The sequence below is a fragment of the Xiphias gladius genome, chromosome 18 (genome assembly GCF_016859285.1).
Source record: "Xiphias gladius isolate SHS-SW01 ecotype Sanya breed wild chromosome 18, ASM1685928v1, whole genome shotgun sequence".
Lineage (NCBI taxonomy): Eukaryota > Metazoa > Chordata > Actinopteri > Istiophoriformes > Xiphiidae > Xiphias > Xiphias gladius.
Genome location: NC_053417.1, coordinates 30076881 through 30097645, shown reverse-complemented (window position 1 = coordinate 30097645; position 20765 = coordinate 30076881). Strand labels below are relative to the sequence as shown.

At 44.3% G+C, this 20765-nt stretch overlaps 1 protein-coding gene across 1 annotated transcript; it reads left to right on the top strand.

Annotated features, from left to right (window-relative positions):
• Nucleotides 1–2808: 2808 nt before the first annotated feature.
• On the top strand, nt 2809–20343 carry mecp2 (methyl CpG binding protein 2). The gene is made up of 6 exons (XM_040153081.1): nt 2809–2845; nt 10745–10940; nt 11103–11323; nt 11426–11619; nt 11732–11868; nt 13106–20343. The coding sequence occupies exons 1-6, from the start codon at nt 2814–2816 to the stop codon at nt 15389–15391; spliced, it is 3066 nt and encodes a 1021-aa protein (XP_040009015.1). The 5' UTR covers nt 2809–2813; the 3' UTR covers nt 15392–20343.
• The last annotated feature ends 422 nt before the right edge of the window (nt 20344–20765 follow it).

Sequence of the window (20765 nt, the reverse complement as noted above, 5' to 3'; positions counted from 1 at the left end):
TTTTGGTCGGTCCTCACTTTTGGACAAATCTTCGATATCTGTTTGAATTTTCCGACTTGGTCTTAAGGTTCAGGTCGGATCAGATTAAGTTCTGGGTAAGACGGGGGCTTTCTCTAACCCTGCATTTACCCTGGTTTTCCTCTCAGGCTGCACGCCAACAATTCCCCCAACCTAAACAATCATACAGTTCGTTTGTCCCGGCCCCAGGACCCGACCCATAGGAGCGTACCAGCGGCAGGTGTACCAGACCGTGGTCATTATGGTAACAGTAATACGACCTGTAAGAACAAAAATAAACACGTGGTTGTGGAACGGTCACGGTTTGGTCATGTTTAAGCACAGAAACTACTTGGTTGGGTTTAGGAGAAGATCATGGTTTGGGTTCAAATAAGTGCTTCCTTAAGGTCAGAGGAACTTTGTCTTCTTGGTTACATTAATAAACAAGCAGTTAAAGTCTGGATAAAACAAACAACTCTGCCTCTCAGTTTCACACAGGAAACAAACTGCAGTCTACTGTGTGACGGTCCTGTGTTTTGTCGACCATCCATCCACCCCGACTTCCTCTTGACGTGGACTTGGTCGCTTTGCGTCACCTGACTTCCTTCCCATCATATTTACTACTAAGTATAAATGTAACTATGGCTCGTAATGAGCTGCTGTACAGACGACCTGTGGGCTCGTCTCTTACAGGACAGACTCCTGCATACAGATCCTACAACCTTCAGAAAGAAGATAAAGATTTTTAGTGTTATAGCTATTATAATAATATGTATCTATAAAGCACTTTTCACAGCCCACATTACAATGAGCTTCACACGGGGCAGCAGACAAAACATGACAAATCATGAAACCATTAGTTTTTGAAAACAGATAAAACCAGTTCAGTGTAAACAAGAGAAAATTAAAAGAAAAGAGAAAAAAAGGAAGAAGCTAAAAAAAACCCTTTACTGTAAATTACGTCTGCACGGACACATAACTGAAACATCGCAAACTCTGTTTTATCAGAGCTGAGAGGAGAGAACAGTTATGCAAGTTAAGTTTGGCCTCACCCTCTGAAACTGAAACCGAAGTGGTTATTGAACTTTCTGACAAAGTCAAAAGAAATTTAAAATTATATATATAATGTTTTGTTTCCATCCATTTTTTTAGGAAGGAAAATATCAATATTTTTGTATTCGTTAATAAATTGTACATATATTTTCCATCTATTATGTCTTATAATATAGTCTTTAAATGTATCAATATAATATTTGTATACTATTTTTGTTGTATTACATTTATATTAAACATATGTACAGTAAGACACTTTTGTACACTATTGTATTTTATGAATGTAATGATTTATCTGTTTTTTGAATTGTTATCTTATTATGGTGTATTTCACTGCATTTTATTAATTTATGCTCAGGAATGTGGGGAAATTGAGCCGTTGGTAAAAATCTGTCTTGTGTCACAAATATTACACTGATACACATAAAACCACATTTATTGTACCATGTTTTCTAATTTCAGTTTATTATTTGTTCCGTTTTTCTTCTTGTTCTTCACTCTCCTCCACTGGCTTTGAAAATGTGATCAATTGTGTGTACATTCCTGCTCTAAACCGGTAAAAAAGCATCAAATTCTACTTTTCTACCTTTAACTCTGCACTTTTTACTTTGCCAAAATCTGATGTTCTGACGAGGCTATAAAACTATGGACAAACACCAGACTTCCACATTCCACTCCAAAAGTCCTGTAAAGATGAAATTGGAATCTTTACTCTGTGTAATTAGATCGGTACAATACAAATAACATTCTGTGGGGGGCTCGACTTCCTTACACTACGGTTACCTAAAGTTACCAGATAAACGCAGCGAACGAAAAAGTACAATAGTGTGGAGTAGAAGCTGAAAGTGACATGAAAATTAAATACTCAAGTAAAGTACAAGTACCTCAAATGTAAGTATTGTACTTGAGTAAATGTACTTAGTTACCCACCACCACTGGGTTCCAGATGAATCAGACACACAGAAATAATTATGTAATGAGACGAAGCTCGAATGATGTTCTTCCTTTTCTGTTTGGGAGTTCAATGGGCAGAAATTCATTCTCAAGGAGTCGTTTTTGGGGTTAAACGAAGCTACACGTTAAAAACTAACGGCAGCTTAACCTTTCTGTCCTGCCCTGAAGCTCCGCGAACTCTCTCATCCTCTAACAAGAGTCGGCATGAAAATGAGCCTTCAGCTTCACTGTTTTCTGACTTTGTGACAGGACTGGGTCTTTCCAGTCTTCTAATTATCTTTATCTTTGTCAAATTAATCTGTCAGTTTCTCATAAATGCATATACTGTATGTAGAAAAAACAGCAAAACAAAAATTGATGGCTGGATTTAAAAAAAACCTTTGTCCATTGTGACTGGATGAGCTTCCTCGCAATTGACGGTAAAAGACAGAACTAATGTGACAGGAGAGGAAACATGTTCAGGAGCTTTGTAACAGAAATTTCAGACTTTTTAAAACCTTCTCGGGAGTTTGTCAATTTTTTTTTTTTTTTTTTTTTGACGGACTTTGACTCTTAAGACTGTCTCAGATCTGCAGACGCCCTGGTTTTCTAAGCCGGTCCTGAACGCCTCAGCCTGATCGTCTCAGCCCGTCACATCTCGCGGGATTACACCGCCCCTGCGCTGCGTTGATCTCATGTGGGCGCAGATCTCGCGGTGTTTGGTGACTGACGGCGGTTGGAAATGGAGTCGGAGGGGGCGGGGTGCAGCAGGAGGGAGCAGAGATGTTTGGAGGCTTTTTTTTAATATAAAATTATTTATTTAAATAAAAATGGCCGCCGTGGAGAGCGGAGAGGAGAGACTGTAAGTGGATTTTTTACATTTTATCCTCCGTTAAAGCGCCGCCACCGCCGCCTCCCGCCGCCGCCGAGATTTTTCTGTCGTGTGTTTTATTGAAGTAAAAGTGCGTTGGTTTTCTCCGCGGCCTGTCGCGGCGGAGCGGGGTTAGCGGGAATACGTCACCAACTTACTGCTAAGTCTGTACTTTAGCTGCTGTAGCCGGAGCGGAGGTTAGCTCTAGCTTAGCCCGCTCTCCGTGCGCCACCGGGCCGCTCTGACTTCCAAACAACTCCCCGGGAAGTCAGGCCGGGGGTCGGCGGTGGCGTGTCCGTCACAAACATCACAGCCCCGGTCACCGGTGGTGTGTCCGCCCGCCGCCGTCAGACAGGCAGGAAGCTAACGGCTGTTAGCTGGTTAGCAAACACAGAGTGTTTTCATGTGAGGGGAACGAATAGAGTCAGGCTGCTCACTAACCCGGGTTAACCCCCCCCCCCCCCCCACACACACACACACACACACACAAACACACACACACACGCCCCGGCACACGGCCCGCACACCCAGCCCCCTGTCCGCGGGCTAAAACACATTATTAGGCCCAACTCTGACTAGCATCCAGCTGCCTCAGAGCCGCTGAGCCAGGCAGCTGTGTGTGTATGTGTTTGAGTTTGTGTGTATCAGGGCTTCAGGCGGGAGTCGAACCCGTGACCGTGTGTGTTCTGGACGCTGTGTGTGTGTGTGTGTGTGTGTGTGTGTGTGTGTGTGTGGCCCAATTTCCTCTGCAGCTCACTTCCTGTTCCTGTGGTTGCTGCTTCACCTCCACCTGCAGCTTCATCTCACACACACACACACACACACACAGTGGTTTCCAGCCTGGGGGTGTAGACCCCATGGAGGGCTCACAGGAGGAATCTGGGGGTGGCGGCGAATAATGGCAGTTCAGTGTCGTCAGGCCTGTGGAAGTGACATAAAGTAGAAACTGACTCTTGTTGAAGCCGCAGCTCAACTGTTTCCATTGACTGATCTGTTGGTTATTTTAAAACACAAAAGTGGAAAGGAAATAAGTACATTAACTCAAGTACTGATCTGAAGTACACTTTTGAGGTACTTGTACTCTACTGGAGTATTTCTTTTTCATGATACTTTAAAGTAGTCTAAATATCATACTTTTTACTGCACTACATTTATCTGACAGCTGCAGTTACTTGACAAATCAAAACTAATAAAATATGATTCTTTGGTATAAATTAAAATACCCAACAGTACATTCAAGTAAAGCCGAAACTATTGGCCGATTAATCAATCAGTCGATTGACAGAAAATGAACCGGCAGCTACTTTGGTAGTTGTCAAGCGATTCTTCATGTAAACTTACAGGTTCTGAAATGATGAGAAAATCTGCGGGTTTTTACTTTACATTATTTCATTTATGTTTAATAACTTTGAGGTTTGACTGTTGGTTGGAAACGAGCACTGATGGTTTCACTTTGGGCTCTGGGCGACTGGGGCAACATTTCTCACCTGAGTCTGTTTTTTTAAGAGTCAATCAATCGATTAATTGATAAAATAATCGTCAGATTAATCCATAGTAACAGTAATCATTATCTGAAGTCCTGTACTGAATGTTATGTAAGTAATTAGCTCCATATATCCAGTTCCAGCAGTTAAAGGCTGTTACACAGTAATAATGATCTGTTGATATAAAACAATAAACCAGTCACAGGAACATTTTACTGCCTTGAGTACTTTTCTACTAAATACTCTTACTCCTTTTTCCTGATTATACTCACATACCTTTACCTAAGTAGGATTTTGCACTTGGTAAACAATTCGAGGTCATACCCCCCCCACAGGTTTTCGTTGATATCTTTCATACTTTGACTGGTATGACTGTAAAACACGTATTAGATTTTATTCTGTGTGACATTAAAAGGTGTTCAAAAGTTTAATTTGCTGGAAAAAAAACTGGACTGGAAAAAAAAAGGGGGATCAGTGTGTGTCTGCCATGTCTGACCTGGGCCTGCATTTATCAAACTGCTAATGTGGATTTATGTGGCAGATAAAAGTAAAAATCCTTCACTTTTACTGACAAACTTACGAATAAAAACTATTTGTCTTCTCTTCTGTTGTAAAAAAGTCTGGAATCACTGAATGTGGATTATGAAACGTGTTGGAGAAGTTAAAACCAGCAGAGTTCATGCTCCGCTGTTGATGATGCAGAAATAAGAGGCTGGGATGTTCAGGAAACAGGACACACCTGCAAAAAGAAGCCCGGACACTGGTCTGATCGTGTGAACAAGGAGATTAATAATCCGGTACTTCAGGTCCACGTAAACCTCAGATCCTGAATACGATCAAAACCAGGACACTAATGTGCATGTAAACACGCTCAGTCACGGACCGACAGCTGGTTTGAATCTTCTACCTGAGACGCGTCAGCTCCGCCCACCTAATTTACATAACGAGATCCGATCACAGTACAGCCGAGTGGAGATAATAAGAAACGTCTCTTAATACCGTGTAATTAATACCGTCTTCTGCCAAGTTAGTCAGGAATGACAAAGGCTGCAGCTGAGGCTGATTAATCAGTTTGCAGTGAATCGGTCAGAAAATAGTGAAAACAGCGGTTTTAACCATGTGTCACTTAAACTGAAGCGGCGGCTCCTTTATGTGCTCAGCGCAGAAAGAAGCTGTGGTCGCCTCAACAACACAATTTACTCCTCACGTTGTTTATTCTGGAGGATTTTTGATGACTGAAGTCATCAAATATCCAATATAAAAGTGCAACAGAAATATGTTTTTATATCTTATCACTTAAATCGGAGCTGTCAACAAATATTCTAAATCAGATTATGTAATCAGCTTGTAAAAAAAACATTGATCCAGGCCAGACTGAGTATTAACACCGGTTGCACTGGTACACCTAACTTTTTCATTTGGGTGCACCAGCACATATTTTAGGCTCTCCCAAAATGTGTTCGCCGTGCCTTATGGCACCGCAATAATACATTTTAAGCGTGATCATTTTTGGGTGTGTTATCATATCTCAGCCATGGATATTGGACAATCCATTCTTTGAAAAAGGCAGATACAGTATTTTGGCCTTTTTGGATGTTGCAGGCTCTGACTCGGAGTCAGATGAGACCATGTCTACCGAAGATGTTGGGTCAGGATTAGGCATTTTACCCAGTAACTAAGTACATTTACTCAAGTACTGTACTTTAGGACAATTTTTAGGTACTTTTTTTTTTTTAGGAGTTTTTCCATTTCCGGCTCCTTTATTACTTCTACTCCACTACATTTATTTGACAGCTTTAGTTACTAGTTACTCGTAAGCTGAAGATTTTACACAATGGACGATAAAACACAACACATTGTGGTTTCCAAGCTTTTCGGCTTCTGACGTCTCACAAACAGCAGTGTGTCGTCAGGTCACGTTTCGGATGTCGATGAGATGTTAACAGCTTCACCAAACGGGGATTTTTCCCTCCAAACGTCTCACATGGGTTCATTTCAACAAATGTTCAGATCTAATCTGTCGAATCTAATCATGTCAGATATAATAATGTCTCAGTCAGAGGAACCAAACCAGTACTTTTCCTTTAATACTTTAACTACATTTTTCTGCAAATACTTATGTTCTTTTACTTCAGAGGGATTTTTCAGTGCAGGACCCTTACTTGTAATGGAGTATTTTTACGTTGCTGTTTTGGTACTTTTACTGAAGTAGAGGGTCTGAATACTTCTACCACTGATCTTACCTCTGCCGATGATGTCCGGTCTGAGCTGGGTCTTTCAGGGCCGATGACAGGTCTAACGGGAACTTCGCCGTTTTTCTTGATTTTCTCGTCATTTTGAATTGACAGTATGTTTTAAGGTTTGAGGCTTGAGGAGGTCTACGGGGCACGGTCTCACACAAACACTTTTTTTTCCCCACCCGCATTCAGCGAAGAAGAATACCAGGGTCAGAGCCAATCAGAGGCAGAGTAGGGGCGGGTCTTCGCAGAATGTGGATTGGGAAAAAAAAAAAAATGCTACACACATACACACACAGAGACAACTCTGCTGTGATGTCAGGCGCCACGGTGAGACCAATGAAAATCTTTAGTCGCAACTGACAGATTTGTGGTCGCACTCTGGAGCCCTGCAATGGTGAAAATTAATATTCGATTGTGGAAAAAAACGCTGTCTGCCTCACGAGTTCTCACTTGGGCCCCTGCACTGAATGCACTACATGACAGAAGGCAGCCGCACGATGTCACTTTCGTCGACTGAAAATTAAATGTAGGTCAAGCTGATATGAGCAAATAGCTCAACAAGTACCGTGCGGTAATGAAGGCAGAGAGTTTGCAACCCAACTCGGCCGCAGAGAGAGTGATCTGCACTCTGATCGATCTAAAAAAAACCCGTTTGGGAAAAATTAGGATTTTAGTCAGTAGAAGTCAAAAATGTGGAACCTGGAGATAAAGTTGTATGCAGGCTATGTGAGCTACAGTTAGCCTAGCATTCCAGCACCAGCGACCTGAGGACACATCTCGAAAATATGAGCCCAAGTAGTTCTGTCTCTCATATTGGTTTTTCCTCTTACGGACATAATGTGCAAAAGTAGATGTTTGAATGGTGTGAACCTTTGTGTTTTTTTTTAAAGGAATAACCCAATGTCAGTTTTGGCCAATTTTTACGGCGGTAACGTGAAGGGTCGTAGTGAGCGTTGAGGTCACAGAGGTCTTTTTTATTTTTTTCCAACCTGAGGAGTCGTTCACCTTACTGTTATAGATCTATTGCAAACAGTTTTCAGGTTGGACTCTATCTTTTCATGTGACTGTTCTTTGGCAAAAAAAAAAAAAATTATTATAAAATAACATTAAGTGAATTAGTATTTCCCCATCAGAATGATATTCCTGGCAGTATAACGGTATTTAGACCAACATGTAGGGAAACTGTCACACACATAAATATAATGGGAAAAATAAAATCTGTATTCACTGAGGTCATGTGAGGACACCTGAGCCAGCTATATTCACTGAGTAAAAATCGTGAGATGCGGTTGCAATTTCTGAAAGCTAGTAAGTGGACCTTTGAGCCAAGATCTTGTGGCGTATTCACATGTTCTCAAATGTGCATATCAAATTTCTGGCCTCAGGTTTTTGTTGTCGAGTCAAACATTGGGAGGTGACTTGTGCTAGACTCATGAACTCTGCAGCGCTACGAACCTCATCATGTTCAGGGTGGAAACCGCCGGGAATGCGACGGATTTGTGATACGCTAAAATCAGCAGATTCTTCAGTGTAGTTCAATGTGTAGACAGTTAAAAAGTTAATTGGCAACAATTTTGATAATTGATGAATCATTTTTCAAGCAAAACTCTTATATCACCGTAAACTGAATATTTCGGGTTTTAAACAACACGCTTGAAGACGTCATCTTGGACTCTGAGAAACCAAGATAAACATTTTTCACTGCTCTCTGACATTTTATAGATGTAATGATAAATCAATTAAAAAAAAAAAATCAGAATAATTGATAGTGAAAATAATTGTTAGTTGCAGTACCATTTAGGTTAGAAAATTTTGAATAGGTGGTTGTTTTGTCCGACCAATAGTCCAAAAGCCAAAGATATTCAGTCTAAAATTATAGACGACAAAGAAGACCAGCAAAGATTCACCTCTGTGGAGCTACAACCAGCAAAGTTTATTAATGAGCACTGTCCCTGTTATATAGACCATTAAATAAATAAACAGGACACTGAATCTCTTTGAGTTTTGGACAGTTGGTCACACAGTACAAGACATGACAATGTCACACTGGACTATGAGATGGAAATAATTTTTTGTTTTATGATTTTTCATAAACTAAACAATCAGTCAAATAATAGAGAGAATTATTAATTGATGGATTAATCTACAATGAAAATAACAGTTAGTTGCAGCCCAATCAAGAGTCTCCTCAAAAAAATTAGATAAATGAAAAAGATATATTCTACAACGCAAAGGACCGACAAAGTGGACGCATGTCAATTAAAAATAATAATGGTAAAACACTGTCTAAAACTTTAGACTGTCACTCTAAATGCAGTGATGGATTTTTGTTGATGAACGAAATGTAAAAGCAAAAAGAACAACAGAGATGAGGATTAGTGTTTCTGCTGACATCAGCTGTTAGAGTCTCTTTCTGGTGTTGTAAACATCACTTCCTGTTTACAGCCACCTGGATGAGCCCTCCTGCTGAAACGCTCAGACACATGACTGAAGTGTGACGCTACAATGGAATCACACAGCACAGCTTAGATCTTTGTTTACTTCCAGCTGCCTTTAGTTTCATTTTATCTCTGACCACGGACCTGAAACCTGCTGCAGAGAGAAAATCCACCACAGGGGATGATTAAACTTCAAAGTCTTTTTAAACAATCAAAGCAGAGACCGACTTGAAAACTTCCTGTTGGTGCGTTTAGGGACATTGAAAATGGCTGTAACTTTAACACTTCCTATAGTTGCTTCACAATAAAAGCCTCATTTTGCCTCAAATGAGCTACCGCACTGGCCCAAATATAAGACTGTATCTTTTTCTGGAAACAACTGGGGTCATATTATATTGGAAGACGAGACGATAACATGTAGACAACATCAAATATTGTCTTTGAATGGAGAGAGTACCAGAGTCACACGGTTTCCTACAGAGAGTTATGCGTTAAGGGTGGTTTCTAGCTTAATGTCGCTAGGCTGCCGAGTTTTTTACAGTCTGTTTATAGTGAGTCTGTCAGAATCAGTCTGCACTAAAAGGGTTTGGTTAGTCCAGTTTAACCTGCAGGAGTTTCTGTTTTAAAAAACTCCATGACGAGTGAAATCGAGTTCACAGCATCTCCCAACGTCTTTACTGCAGAAACGAACCAGGAAGAAAACCTGTCAAATAGTAAAGAGCTACAGCGTCAGAGATGATGCTCAGAAAGACTGAAGCCTGAAAAATACTGACTCTCAGAGAAAATGATTCTGGCCTTCAACAGTCTGACAGGAGAGCGTGAGTCTGTGACTGAGAGACAAGATACACTGATGTGGGTTTTACGTATCACTGTATTTCATTTTTCAGGCTTCATGACTCTCTTCTTCCTGGATTAATGAGATCTCAGGGAAACTTTCCAACAGGACGAGAGTAAAACCCTTTTAATTAGGGTCGTCCTCTATCCAGAGTTCAACTAAACTCAACTTTGACCCCAAATGCGCTGACATCCACAGTTCATTTCCAATGGGATACAGACACTGATGGGAGGAAATAATGACAGTGATAATTTAGCAGTGGACAAATACAGAGGAAATGTTTGGGGTTTTTTTTCTTTCTTTCCATGTCTGAGTCCCTTGAGTTCTGTTACCGTACCCTCCAATCTTGTCGGGACTTAAGTAAAAAATCTGGGGGTGTCCTAGAATTTCCTGCCTGTATTTTTACTACTATGAACAAATTAGGGCAAAAGTGCCCCAGAAAAAACACAACAATTCAATTCTGCACTCCACCTTACACTTACATAGTCTTGTACATCTGATGTGAAAGCGATATCCTCCTCCTGCTGCACCCATGATTTCTTCAGTAACTGTGTCTTTGCGTCTTTGAATTGTTTAAATTAGAAGAGAACTTCTCCCACTTTCAGACGGTCTCTCTTAGGAGACATTCATAGTGTTGACCTCAGTTGTTCACATCAAAAGTGAGAGAAGTTAAAACCCCCACCACTTTCTCACCTCCACACAGCTGACCAATCACTCAGTGAGGCGGGCGTGGTTGTGAGGTTGTTGGATTTGTAAAGTTACAGAAAATTATTGTTGGGTGCTAACCCTCCCATTGGAAAGGAGACAAATAAACAAAACAGTGTGGAGCTTTAACCATGTGATGTCATGAGTGATGTAATGTTAACAGGTATGATTTCATCTGTCCTTCACAGAGAGGAGGGTCAAGAGGGTGAGGAAGGACCTGTCGACCCCCAGCCGCCCACCAGAGAGAGAGACAGGTCCCACAGTAAGACCAAGAAGGCCCGCAGGGAGCGTCGCCATGCCGACCGGGGGGGCGAGACCACATCGGCGGCGAAGCCCCCAACAGCCGGGCTGCAGCCACAGATGGGGGCGGAGGCACAGACCCAGGTAAAGACAGGTGTTGCCAGCAACAGAATCAGAGGTTAGCCAGAACAAGTGGAGTCCCGGAGGGACTGAGTTTTAAACATCTACCACACAATGTGACGTTATCCTGTGTGATGCAAACACGTTTCGGATGAAAAGCTGGTTTTATATTACTTCTCCCTGCAGGTGTTGGAGCCAGTGGCAGGCCCTTCAGAGCCAGGGTCAGCACCAGGTTCAGAATCTGCAGCAGGAAGTGAGTCCGCAGGTTCTCCCAGGCAGCGGCGCTCCATCATCCGGGACCGTGGGCCGCTGTACGACGACCCATCACTGCCTGAAGGCTGGACCCGCAAACTCAAACAAAGGAAGTCTGGACGCTCTGCGGGGAAGTTTGATGTCTACCTGATCAAGTAAGCCGAGTCCAACCTTGATGCTATGTTAGTCCTCCATGATGACATGGAGTAATAGCACAGTTTTAGGGATGATATGTTTGTTTTTGTTTCACTGTTTAGCTCAGAGGGTAAGGCATTTCGTTCCAAGGTGGAACTTATTGCCTACTTCCAAAAGGTTGGTGACACAACCACCGACCCCAATGATTTTGATTTCACTGTCACCGGACGTGGAAGCCCCTCCCGCCGTGAGAAACGTCCTCCCAAGAAACCGAAGGTGGTGAAACCATCGGGGCGAGGCCGTGGGCGACCCAAAGGTACTAAGGCAATGACTCTAAAAGTTAAACTGTCATTATACTGATCTCATAAGTTAGTAGAGTATGTAAGCGTTTCTTGATTCTACAGGTTTATGTGTATGTGTTTGTGTAGGCAGTGGGAAGATGCGGCAAGCCACAGAGGGCGTGGCCATGAAGCGCGTGGTTGAGAAAACACCGGGCAAACTGCTGGTCAAGATGCCCTTCAGCAAGGCAGAGTCCTCCACTGGCACCACCTCCACTGCCACAAAGGTATGACTTGTCTGTCATTCAGTCTAAGGATCACAACAACAGGCTAACCAGCCCAAATATACTTCTGCACCAGAGCACCTCTCCACAATTCTTGCACCCAGGGATGCTAGTACTTTCCAATGTCAAAAGATATTCTAATATAATTTAAATGATCACATCTTTAGCCGATCATCTCATCCATGAATCACCACCTTGTTGTGGTGGAGAGGCTTGTGTTTCCCATTACCATTGAAGCACTCCTTCAGCAGCACTGGGTAGGGCCCCCAAAAAGCAAATTGGAGCCAGGTGAGCAGCCCTTTTAAAGACCCTTATGAATCAGTCAAGACAGGAATGAGCAACCTTGCCCTGCTGAGGTAGATCATAGCAGAGTCGCTAACTGATACCACCTGGTGGTCGGTTAAATCAGATGGCAGGCGAGGCTGCCAGGCAGACCTGGTAAATCCAAACTTGAGGTAAGGGTGAACTGGGAACATCTGGCTGAGGAGCCTGTGTGCAAGGTCTTAAAATTCCACCTTTATAAGGACTGTCTGTGTATCCCATGGAAGGGTGTGGATGTAGAATTCGTGGGAGTCTTGTTCGAAGTCCTTAGGTGCCTGCTTAGAGTTGTGGCCTGAAGGTCACTGGGGCCTATTGTGGTGGCAACCCAAGAACAAGCTAGTGGGAGGAAGCTTCCCAGAGGAAGCTTAAGGAAAAGACTTTTAGTGGTTGATTAGCCCAAGGAACTCATTAATAAGCGGAAAGGTACCAGGGGGACTGCACTTTCTGTGGTCAGAGATATAAAAACCTAGGTGTTGAGACAGTGAAAAGGGACTTTCAGTAGGCCTCAGAAAGGTTCAAGCAGTGATTCCAGGAGGAGAGAGAGAGACTTTGCCCAAGCTTGAGATGAACTGCTCATATTGACTGGGGATACAGTCAGGTGATGGAAGAAGATTTTTAGAAACTCCTGAGTCTACCAGCAATTTATTCCTGCAGGACGATCTACATGTGCTTTGTTATAATGTAATTATGTTTGTGATTTTCATGAGGAGGATCTCAAAGCACTGCGTAGAGCAGACCTGCACAAACTCAGGTGGAATTGTGCATTGACATAGCCTTGAAGCTATGTGGAATCAAAGGGTCCAGTTAGTGCTGTACGACCTTTCATAATGCAATGTATGTTTATTATTTAAAAAAAAAAAAAAAAGCAGTCACAATGTTGATGCTAATGCTGCTTGTTAATGTGGTAATTCACCTGCAGGTGGTTTCTCCTGCCCTGGTGCCCAAGTCCCGTCCCGGGAGAAAGAGGAAATCAGAACAGGAACTTCCGCCCCCACCACAGACTGCCCCCAAGAAACGGGGCAGGAAACCAGCCTCGGCTTCAACAGCATCATCAGTTGCCACAGCATCCACCTCCTCCGCATCAACCTCTGGTAGTTCAACAGCTGGGAGCTACGCTGCAGCTGCCATATTAGCTGCTGAGGCCAAACGGAGAGCAGCCAAGGAGTCTTCCACCAAACCTGTTGTCCAGGAAACAGCTCTGCCAATCAAAAAACGCAAAACGAGAGAGACTGTGGAGGAGAGGGAGAGTGTTCAGACTCCAGTGGCTACGACAACAGAGACTGGAAGGAGGTCTACTGCAGAGGGGGAGGGAGGAATAGGGGAGGGGGCTCCAACATCAGATCCTCCGCCCGCCCCATCTGAGCACAGTCAGTCACATTCACAGAAGCAGCCCATGGCTTCAGATGAAAGCCAATCCCATGGACACAAGACACATAAAGGGAGGAAGCACAAAGAAAAAACAGGAATAGCAGCAGGAGATGGAGAAAGCAGAGGAGAGGAAGTGGGTGAAGATGTAGGTGATAAGGGAGGAGAGGGAGGAGGAAGGAGTAGCAGCAGCAGCAGTAGCATTAGCCCATCAAAAAGCCACAAAAGGAAGGACCGGCCACCTCACAAACACCACCATCATCACCACCACCACCACCATCATCATCGCCACCAACAGTCCTCTGCCTCCACATTGGATCAGCCTCCTCCTGTTCCTCCTCCTCCAGCCTCTGGACACCCAGCACCCTCCAGCCAGTCCAGGCCTGAAGTCGAGTCCCAGACTGTGCCTCTGATCACCACCCAACAATCGCAGCATACCCAGCAAACTCCTCCCAGACCACAGTCCAAGTCTGTGCCTCAGTCCCTGCCTGAACCTTGGCATCCTCCCCCTCAACCACGCCACCAGGCCCAACCCCGTCCCCAACAACATCCCCAGACCCAGTCTCCCAGTCAGCCGCAAGCTCAGCCTCGATACCCAGCGCCCCAGTCCTCTTCTACCAGGCATGTCCTGCCCCAGCCACGGCCCCAACAACCTCAAACCCACAGTCAGCCGCAGACATCCCCCCAAAAAGCCCAGTCACAACCTGTCCACTCCCCAGCCCAGCACCGAACCCAGCTTCAGGCTCAGCATGCTCCACCTCAGTCACACCCTCCTCAGTCCCCATCCATTCTGCACGTTCATCCGCCCCAAACAAGGCATCCACATCCACAAACCCAGTCCCCCACAGCACTCCAACCTCAAACCCTGCCCAGGCACCCGTCTCAACCCCAGAGCCAGCTCAAACAGCAATCTCAATCCCAGCCCCGGCACTCACTGCAGCCTCAACTCCAACCCCAGGCCAGGACCCCAACCCAACTTCAGACTCAATCTCAGTCCAGAACCCCTGCCCAAATGCAGCCTCAAATCCAGCCCAGAACTCCAGCCCAAACGCAGCCTCAACCCCAGGCCAGGACTCCAGCCCAAACTCAGCCTCAACCCCAGGCCAGGACCCCAGCCCAAACTCAGCCTCAACACCAGTCCAGGACCCCAGCCCAACCTCAACCTCACCTGCAACCCAGGCATCAAGCGCAGCCCCAACTGCAGACAAGGCACCCTTTGCAACACCAACTCCAGACTCAATACAGACCACAACCCAGACAGTCTCTCGCCCAGCCTAGGCCACCCCTGTCCCAATCCCAGTCCCAAGCACAGCCACACTTTCAGCGGATTCAAACACAGCTGCGCCCCCAGCCCCACCCTCAGCTCACCAGACCACATGTGCAGCACCTCTCATCCCACTGGCCATCTCCAAGCTTAACAAGGACCAACCTGGTCCCTGCTCAGCAGAACCAGAGTGAACAGCCCCAAGATCTGAGCACCACACGGCCTGGCCGAGGAAGCCTGCCGCCGAGCCGAGAGGTCAGTGTGGAAGACATCAGGGCGGAGGGGAGAGGGGAGCCGGCCATGACGTCAGAAAGCAGAGAGGTTTTAGGAGGAGAAAGAGGGTCAAACAGCAACTCGAGACCTCCCAGCTCCATGCCTACTGGACCTCCTGGAGTAGCCGGGGCCGGGGTCGGTCTTGTCCCTGGGGCAGATGGTAGGGCCAGGCTCCGGGCAGAGCCAGAGGCAGTAGGTGAGGGCAGGGAGCTCAGAGACATCGTCCCCCAGTCCGCCGTCCCATGCCCCAGCCGAGAGGAAACCGTAGAGTCACGGACTGCCGTCAGCGAAAGAGTCAGCTGATTGGTCGGGTCGGATGAACAGGCTGACTTGATCAGTAGACTGACGGACTGAGTCAGCACCAGGTGGAAGAGGAGTCTGACTGGGCTGTTCACGGAGGTTAATGTTTTTACACTGTTTTCAGATAGAAGGATAGCGTCACACAGAGCTGGTAGGACTGTCGCAGCTTCTGCTCCGTCTGATTCTGTCTGGAGACTCTGTAAAGTTCTGGATTAGAGAACCGACCTGGACAGCTGGAGAGGAGAACGCATAGCGTCTTTTTCTAGGAAAAACAAATGAAAAGGAAAACCCGATAAAAAAGTGTGTGTGTATATATAATCAAAAGGCAGCTGTTGTGTCCCGCTAGTCTCCGTGGGGAGGGGGGGGAGTAGTTTGGAACTAAAAACCAACGCTTAACAACACATTACTCTGAACGAAACGTTGCTTCCGGAATATAACCTGTTTTTGTTTTTTTTTTTTTTGTTTTTTTATTTCGTATTTTGATAGTTTATTGTTTTGTCTCTGTTATACAGCTTTAAACTCTGATATTATTGACTGACGGTCCCTTACTCATTGCCTAGCTGCTAACTGACAGTCCCTTATTTAAAATCCTGCTCTTAACTGATGGTCTCTCACTAAAAGTCCTACTATTGACAGACAGTCCCTTACTGAAACTAGTCCTTGACTGAAAGCCTCAGAGGTGATGTGGGGTGGTGGTTTGCACCTTAAGCTGGTTTCTTAAAAGTCTCACATTTGTTTTCCTCCCCATTTTCCGTTAAACCCACAATAAACAAAGAGGAGGGTCAGTAATGTTTTCCATCCACTTCCAGACTGCCCCCTACAGGTAGCCAATCTGATGTATGAGTATTTATATAGAATTTGTGACTCTACACAGACCTTATTCTGAACTGAGTCTTTGATACCCATTTTGATCATCGTTTGAAATATTTGAGCAACTTGAGGAGGTCTTGATTCCTCTTATCAGAAACTGAAACCGCCTCAAACACAGATGAGTCAGTTGTTTGATGAGAAAACCTCAAGCACTTCTCATTCGTTTTTCAAGTATTCCAAGCAAACTGTTCTTCCAGTTTAGAGATACTTCCGTACTGGTCTTCATTGAATCTGTTTGTTTTGATAGTCTTTCTGTTTAAAAGGAAGCACTTTTAATGTCAAACCAAACCCACTTTTATAGTAGCTTTATTTTAGTTTTTAGTCTTAATGAAAGAGTGGGAAATGGACTCATTGTTTATTGTTTCTTCTTGTTGAATGTCTGGAACAGTTTGCACTCCTCCAGTTTGTACAATCAACTGCCTGCATGTCGCTCGGAGACCCTGCAGGCCTTCAACCGGAGACGCACGTATGCAGAGGTCGACCTTGCCATGTTGGTGATGTTGGTGTTCTGCAGAAGTAAAACCCTTAACGAGGTCTGGTTCAGCTTCATGTGGAGTCAGATACGCTTGAGATGGCAACACAAAAACTATCCATTGAGCAGAAAACTAACTTTGAGTCTGTAAGTCCAGATATGAGAGCCTGAAAGAGAGATTCATGAGTGCAGAGCAAGTTAGGACAACAACGAGGACAGAACGGAGAGTGTAAGTGATATTGGAAGCTGGGGAAACTGAAAACGCAGAGCAGGCGCCATCGGAAAAAAAAACTAGAAAAGCGACATGGTACAATAAAATGGCCACAGAGGTACTGACAGACTGACGACATCCTCATGAAACCTCGCCTCTTTTCATTTAACTAATTTTCTAGCGGACCAGAAAAATAAGGGTCTTGTGCTGTGTTCCTCACTGGTCGATGCAGTATTTACCTCTCCAGGGTCTGTAATGTTACTAAACGATGCCACCTTAGCTACATTGGTAGCAGTAGATTTAGTAACAACCCTGAATCTTTAATAGCTGCATTTGCAGCTGTTATTTCACCATGTGAATATCTTTCTGTCTGGTCTGATATGAGGTCAGTTTGTTATTGTACAGTTCTGCAAATTTACAAAAACACGTCATTAGTGTTTCCTCCATCTTTTAGTCCAAGTAGTGGGCAACAGTGATTGGCGGCACCAAACGGCGGCAGCAAACGTCCGAGCAGCAAAAACCAAAAAACTATTTTTGAGTTGCAGTACCGCGAGTGACCACTGACTGACAGCCCCACATCAGATCTATTAATACATCCATGAGTTGAAGCCAGATTGTATCATCTAAGAGTGTTTTCAAACTTATAGGTGGTTTGTTCCTGCAGCGGATGAGTTTGTAAACATGGTTGTTCAGTTTCTTTTCAAACAGAAAAAAAGCGAACCAAAGTGCATCAGAAAATCCAGGTGAGAGTGTTCCGGTTAGTCACTGGTCAAATGTGTCTGAGTGACAAAGTAAACACAGGAAGAAGGTCCTGAAGATGCTCCCATCTGCCTGAGGTCACTAGTATACTTACTCCTGACCAGCGTGTACACAGCTGCAATGTCAGCGTCATTGTTCACATGCTGGTGCACTCTGTGCGTATCGGGAGGATTACAAAGTACCGCCGCTAGGGGGCAGATTAGGGCCTCATCATCGCTGGCTGAAAACTGAATATCTTCCTTCTGTTGTTTCCGTGTCTGCAAACAGAAACAAACAGAAACCATGGCGACACTCGAGGTGGTTACAGTATTGTTAATGTTGGGATCACGTCAGCGAAGACGGCAGCGGTGACATCGTACTTGGTTTGTCAGGCAGACGAGCTCTAAATTTTTCTCTTTCCTACTTTCTTCCTTTGTTGCGGTGATTTAAATCCGCTGCTGACCGTACTCTTTGATACTGCCCCCATTGGTCATGTGCGGAACTGCATTTCGTGGTCGTATATTGTTAAGTTCTGAGGATGTGTGAAACCAATGCTCCCAAGGAACTCAGGACATCCAGGTAGCCATGATACACATGCAAAGGTGTAGTTCAAAGCAAGAATATCAGCGGCTTTAGTATCAAGAAGCTAGTCCAGGTACGACCTCTATTCATTCTCTGTTAACTGCTAGCAACTTGTGAGCATGCAGAGCTCAGCTGACTGCAGGATCATTTGCCTCAAACCTGCAGAGTGTAACCTTGCAGTCGGGACAGATCGAGGTCCGATCACGTTCCCATTGCAAACTCAGAATTAATTTGGGAACCAGACTGAGACCACTTCCTCTAAGGGGTTTTGGTGTGGTTGTCTTGGTCCGAGTACGATTGCTCTGTTCAGATCAGCCCAAACAAATTGTACCAAGAGGGAAAAGCAACCAGAGTCTGATTCAACCGGACTGAACAACAGAGGTTTGAAAAACTCCCTTCAAAATGACTTCAGGCTGAGCGCTAGTTTAGCAGAGACTCAGCTGGACGCTGGAGCAAAATATGACTTGAGATGATTGTGTTTCCACACCTAACAACAACAACAAAAACAGGCAGTCTGTTCTACTCAGAAATTTAGTTTAGTTCTTCTTCATCAGCTTCTAGTTCAAAATCCGCCTGGTTGACGCAAAGACTCCACCTGGTGGCAAAAACCATGCACACCCAAATCCACCCACAAATATCAGGACTGAGGTAAAGAAACTGAACCTTACAGCTCAAAACAAGCAGCCACAGCAGAAAAATTACAATTTAAACACCGCAGATATTCAGATAATGAAACTGCCGAAGAATTACAGTAAATTACACTAAAAAAAGAATTGTGTTGTCAACAGCACCAAACAGTTTAAAAGAGCAAATACAGCAACTAAACACGTCACCACATAACTGATCCAGACTCAGTTTTCTCAGCACTGTAATCTTCACCGTTACTGCAAAGCTCTGTGATTGGCCGTTTGTCAGTGAAATGCACCCTGGGAGTCCTACTTGAATTTTCTCCTTCAGTTTTCATGTCCACAGCTTCTTGTAGCTTTGACTTTTTCCTCAAAGAAGCGGATATTTTCTGAAACCGCTGTTGCTGCCTGAAATAACTCATCACCTTTCACCACTGTTAGCTCCTCACTCCGGAAATGACCAATCAGTATTTTGCACTCGAACCTGTTCTGCGCATCTGAATCTCTCTCAGATCTGAACTTGCAGCTTCTGTTTGAATGTTAACGCTCCTTCTGTACTTCTGATATGAGTTAACTTTACTTTTTGCACCTTAGTGTTGGCATTACTCTTTGGGGAAGGCTCCAGCACTTTAGCAACGAAGTTGGAAATTTGAGCTTTTCAACCTCAACCACAAAAAAAACAAATAAGCGAATGTCTTCATCCTAAATCAATTAAATGTGCCTCGTTCTTTAAAGTCCTCATCCTGGCACCTCGTTGCATCGTTGTGACCTCATACAGGTGATGTCGTTTGTATCCACCTGAGGCTCTTCCCCTCTGCGTACGTGACGCTCCGCCTGCCGCCCAGTCTGCTCAGAGCAGCGAACCTGTTAGCATGCTGTCTCTCACGCAGCTGCAGAAATCAAACGTCCCTCTGTGAACGGACTCACTCCACAGGACTCGACCCGGCACAAACTACAGTAACCAGCCACCATATTGCATGTTCCAGAGTTTAGTGCCTATAATATTGTGCGTCTTGCCAGAAGCCACCATGTCAGCCAAGCCATGTTGTGTTTCTAGACTTAGTAGTGATGTGTGTGGTGACTTCATAGTTGCTAATATTGAGGATGAATATTCTGCTTTTACTCTGGTTGGAATTCAGTGGAAACTCCAATACACTGTCGCTGTAGACAAAACTAGTTTTTACCTGTTTTCTTATTTTTCTTTCTAACTAAAAGCGTTTGTTGTCCCCTGATCTGTGGTCGTCTGACTGTTTGACTGTAGCTCAGCTCTCTCACATACAAACACTTCCAGCATCAGAGGGTGAACAGCAGAAGCCCTGTTTCCATCACAGGCTGAACTGAACCGCTTCTCCGGGACTCGTGGCCGGGTTCGCCTCCTGAGGGGCCCCAGGTCAAAAACCCCCACTAGACACGTCGGTTTCATTATTTCCCCAGAAACCCACCGGTACTCTAGAACTGAAATGATTAGCCGATTAATTGATTAGTCGACTGACAGAAAATTAATTGGCTACAATTTTGATAATTGATTAAACGTTTGTATTTTTTTTAAGCAGCTTCTCACACGTGAATATTTTCCCAGTTTTCTTTGACAGTAAACTCAACATTTTGGGGTTTTGACTATTGCTCAGATAAAAAATCATTTAGAAGGTCTTCACCTGAGCTTCAGGGAATAATGATGCATTTCCTGCCATTTTCTGACATTTTATTCACTAAACAATCAATCGATTATTAAAGACAAGAACTGTCCGATGTCTTGCTAACGAAAGTAACCGTTGGTTCTCCTGTGATGGAATAATGCAACTTTACAACAAATGAGCAACAAATAAACTAAAACTGTCTTAAAACCAGGTTTTGACTCAGAGTCCCTCTACAAGACCA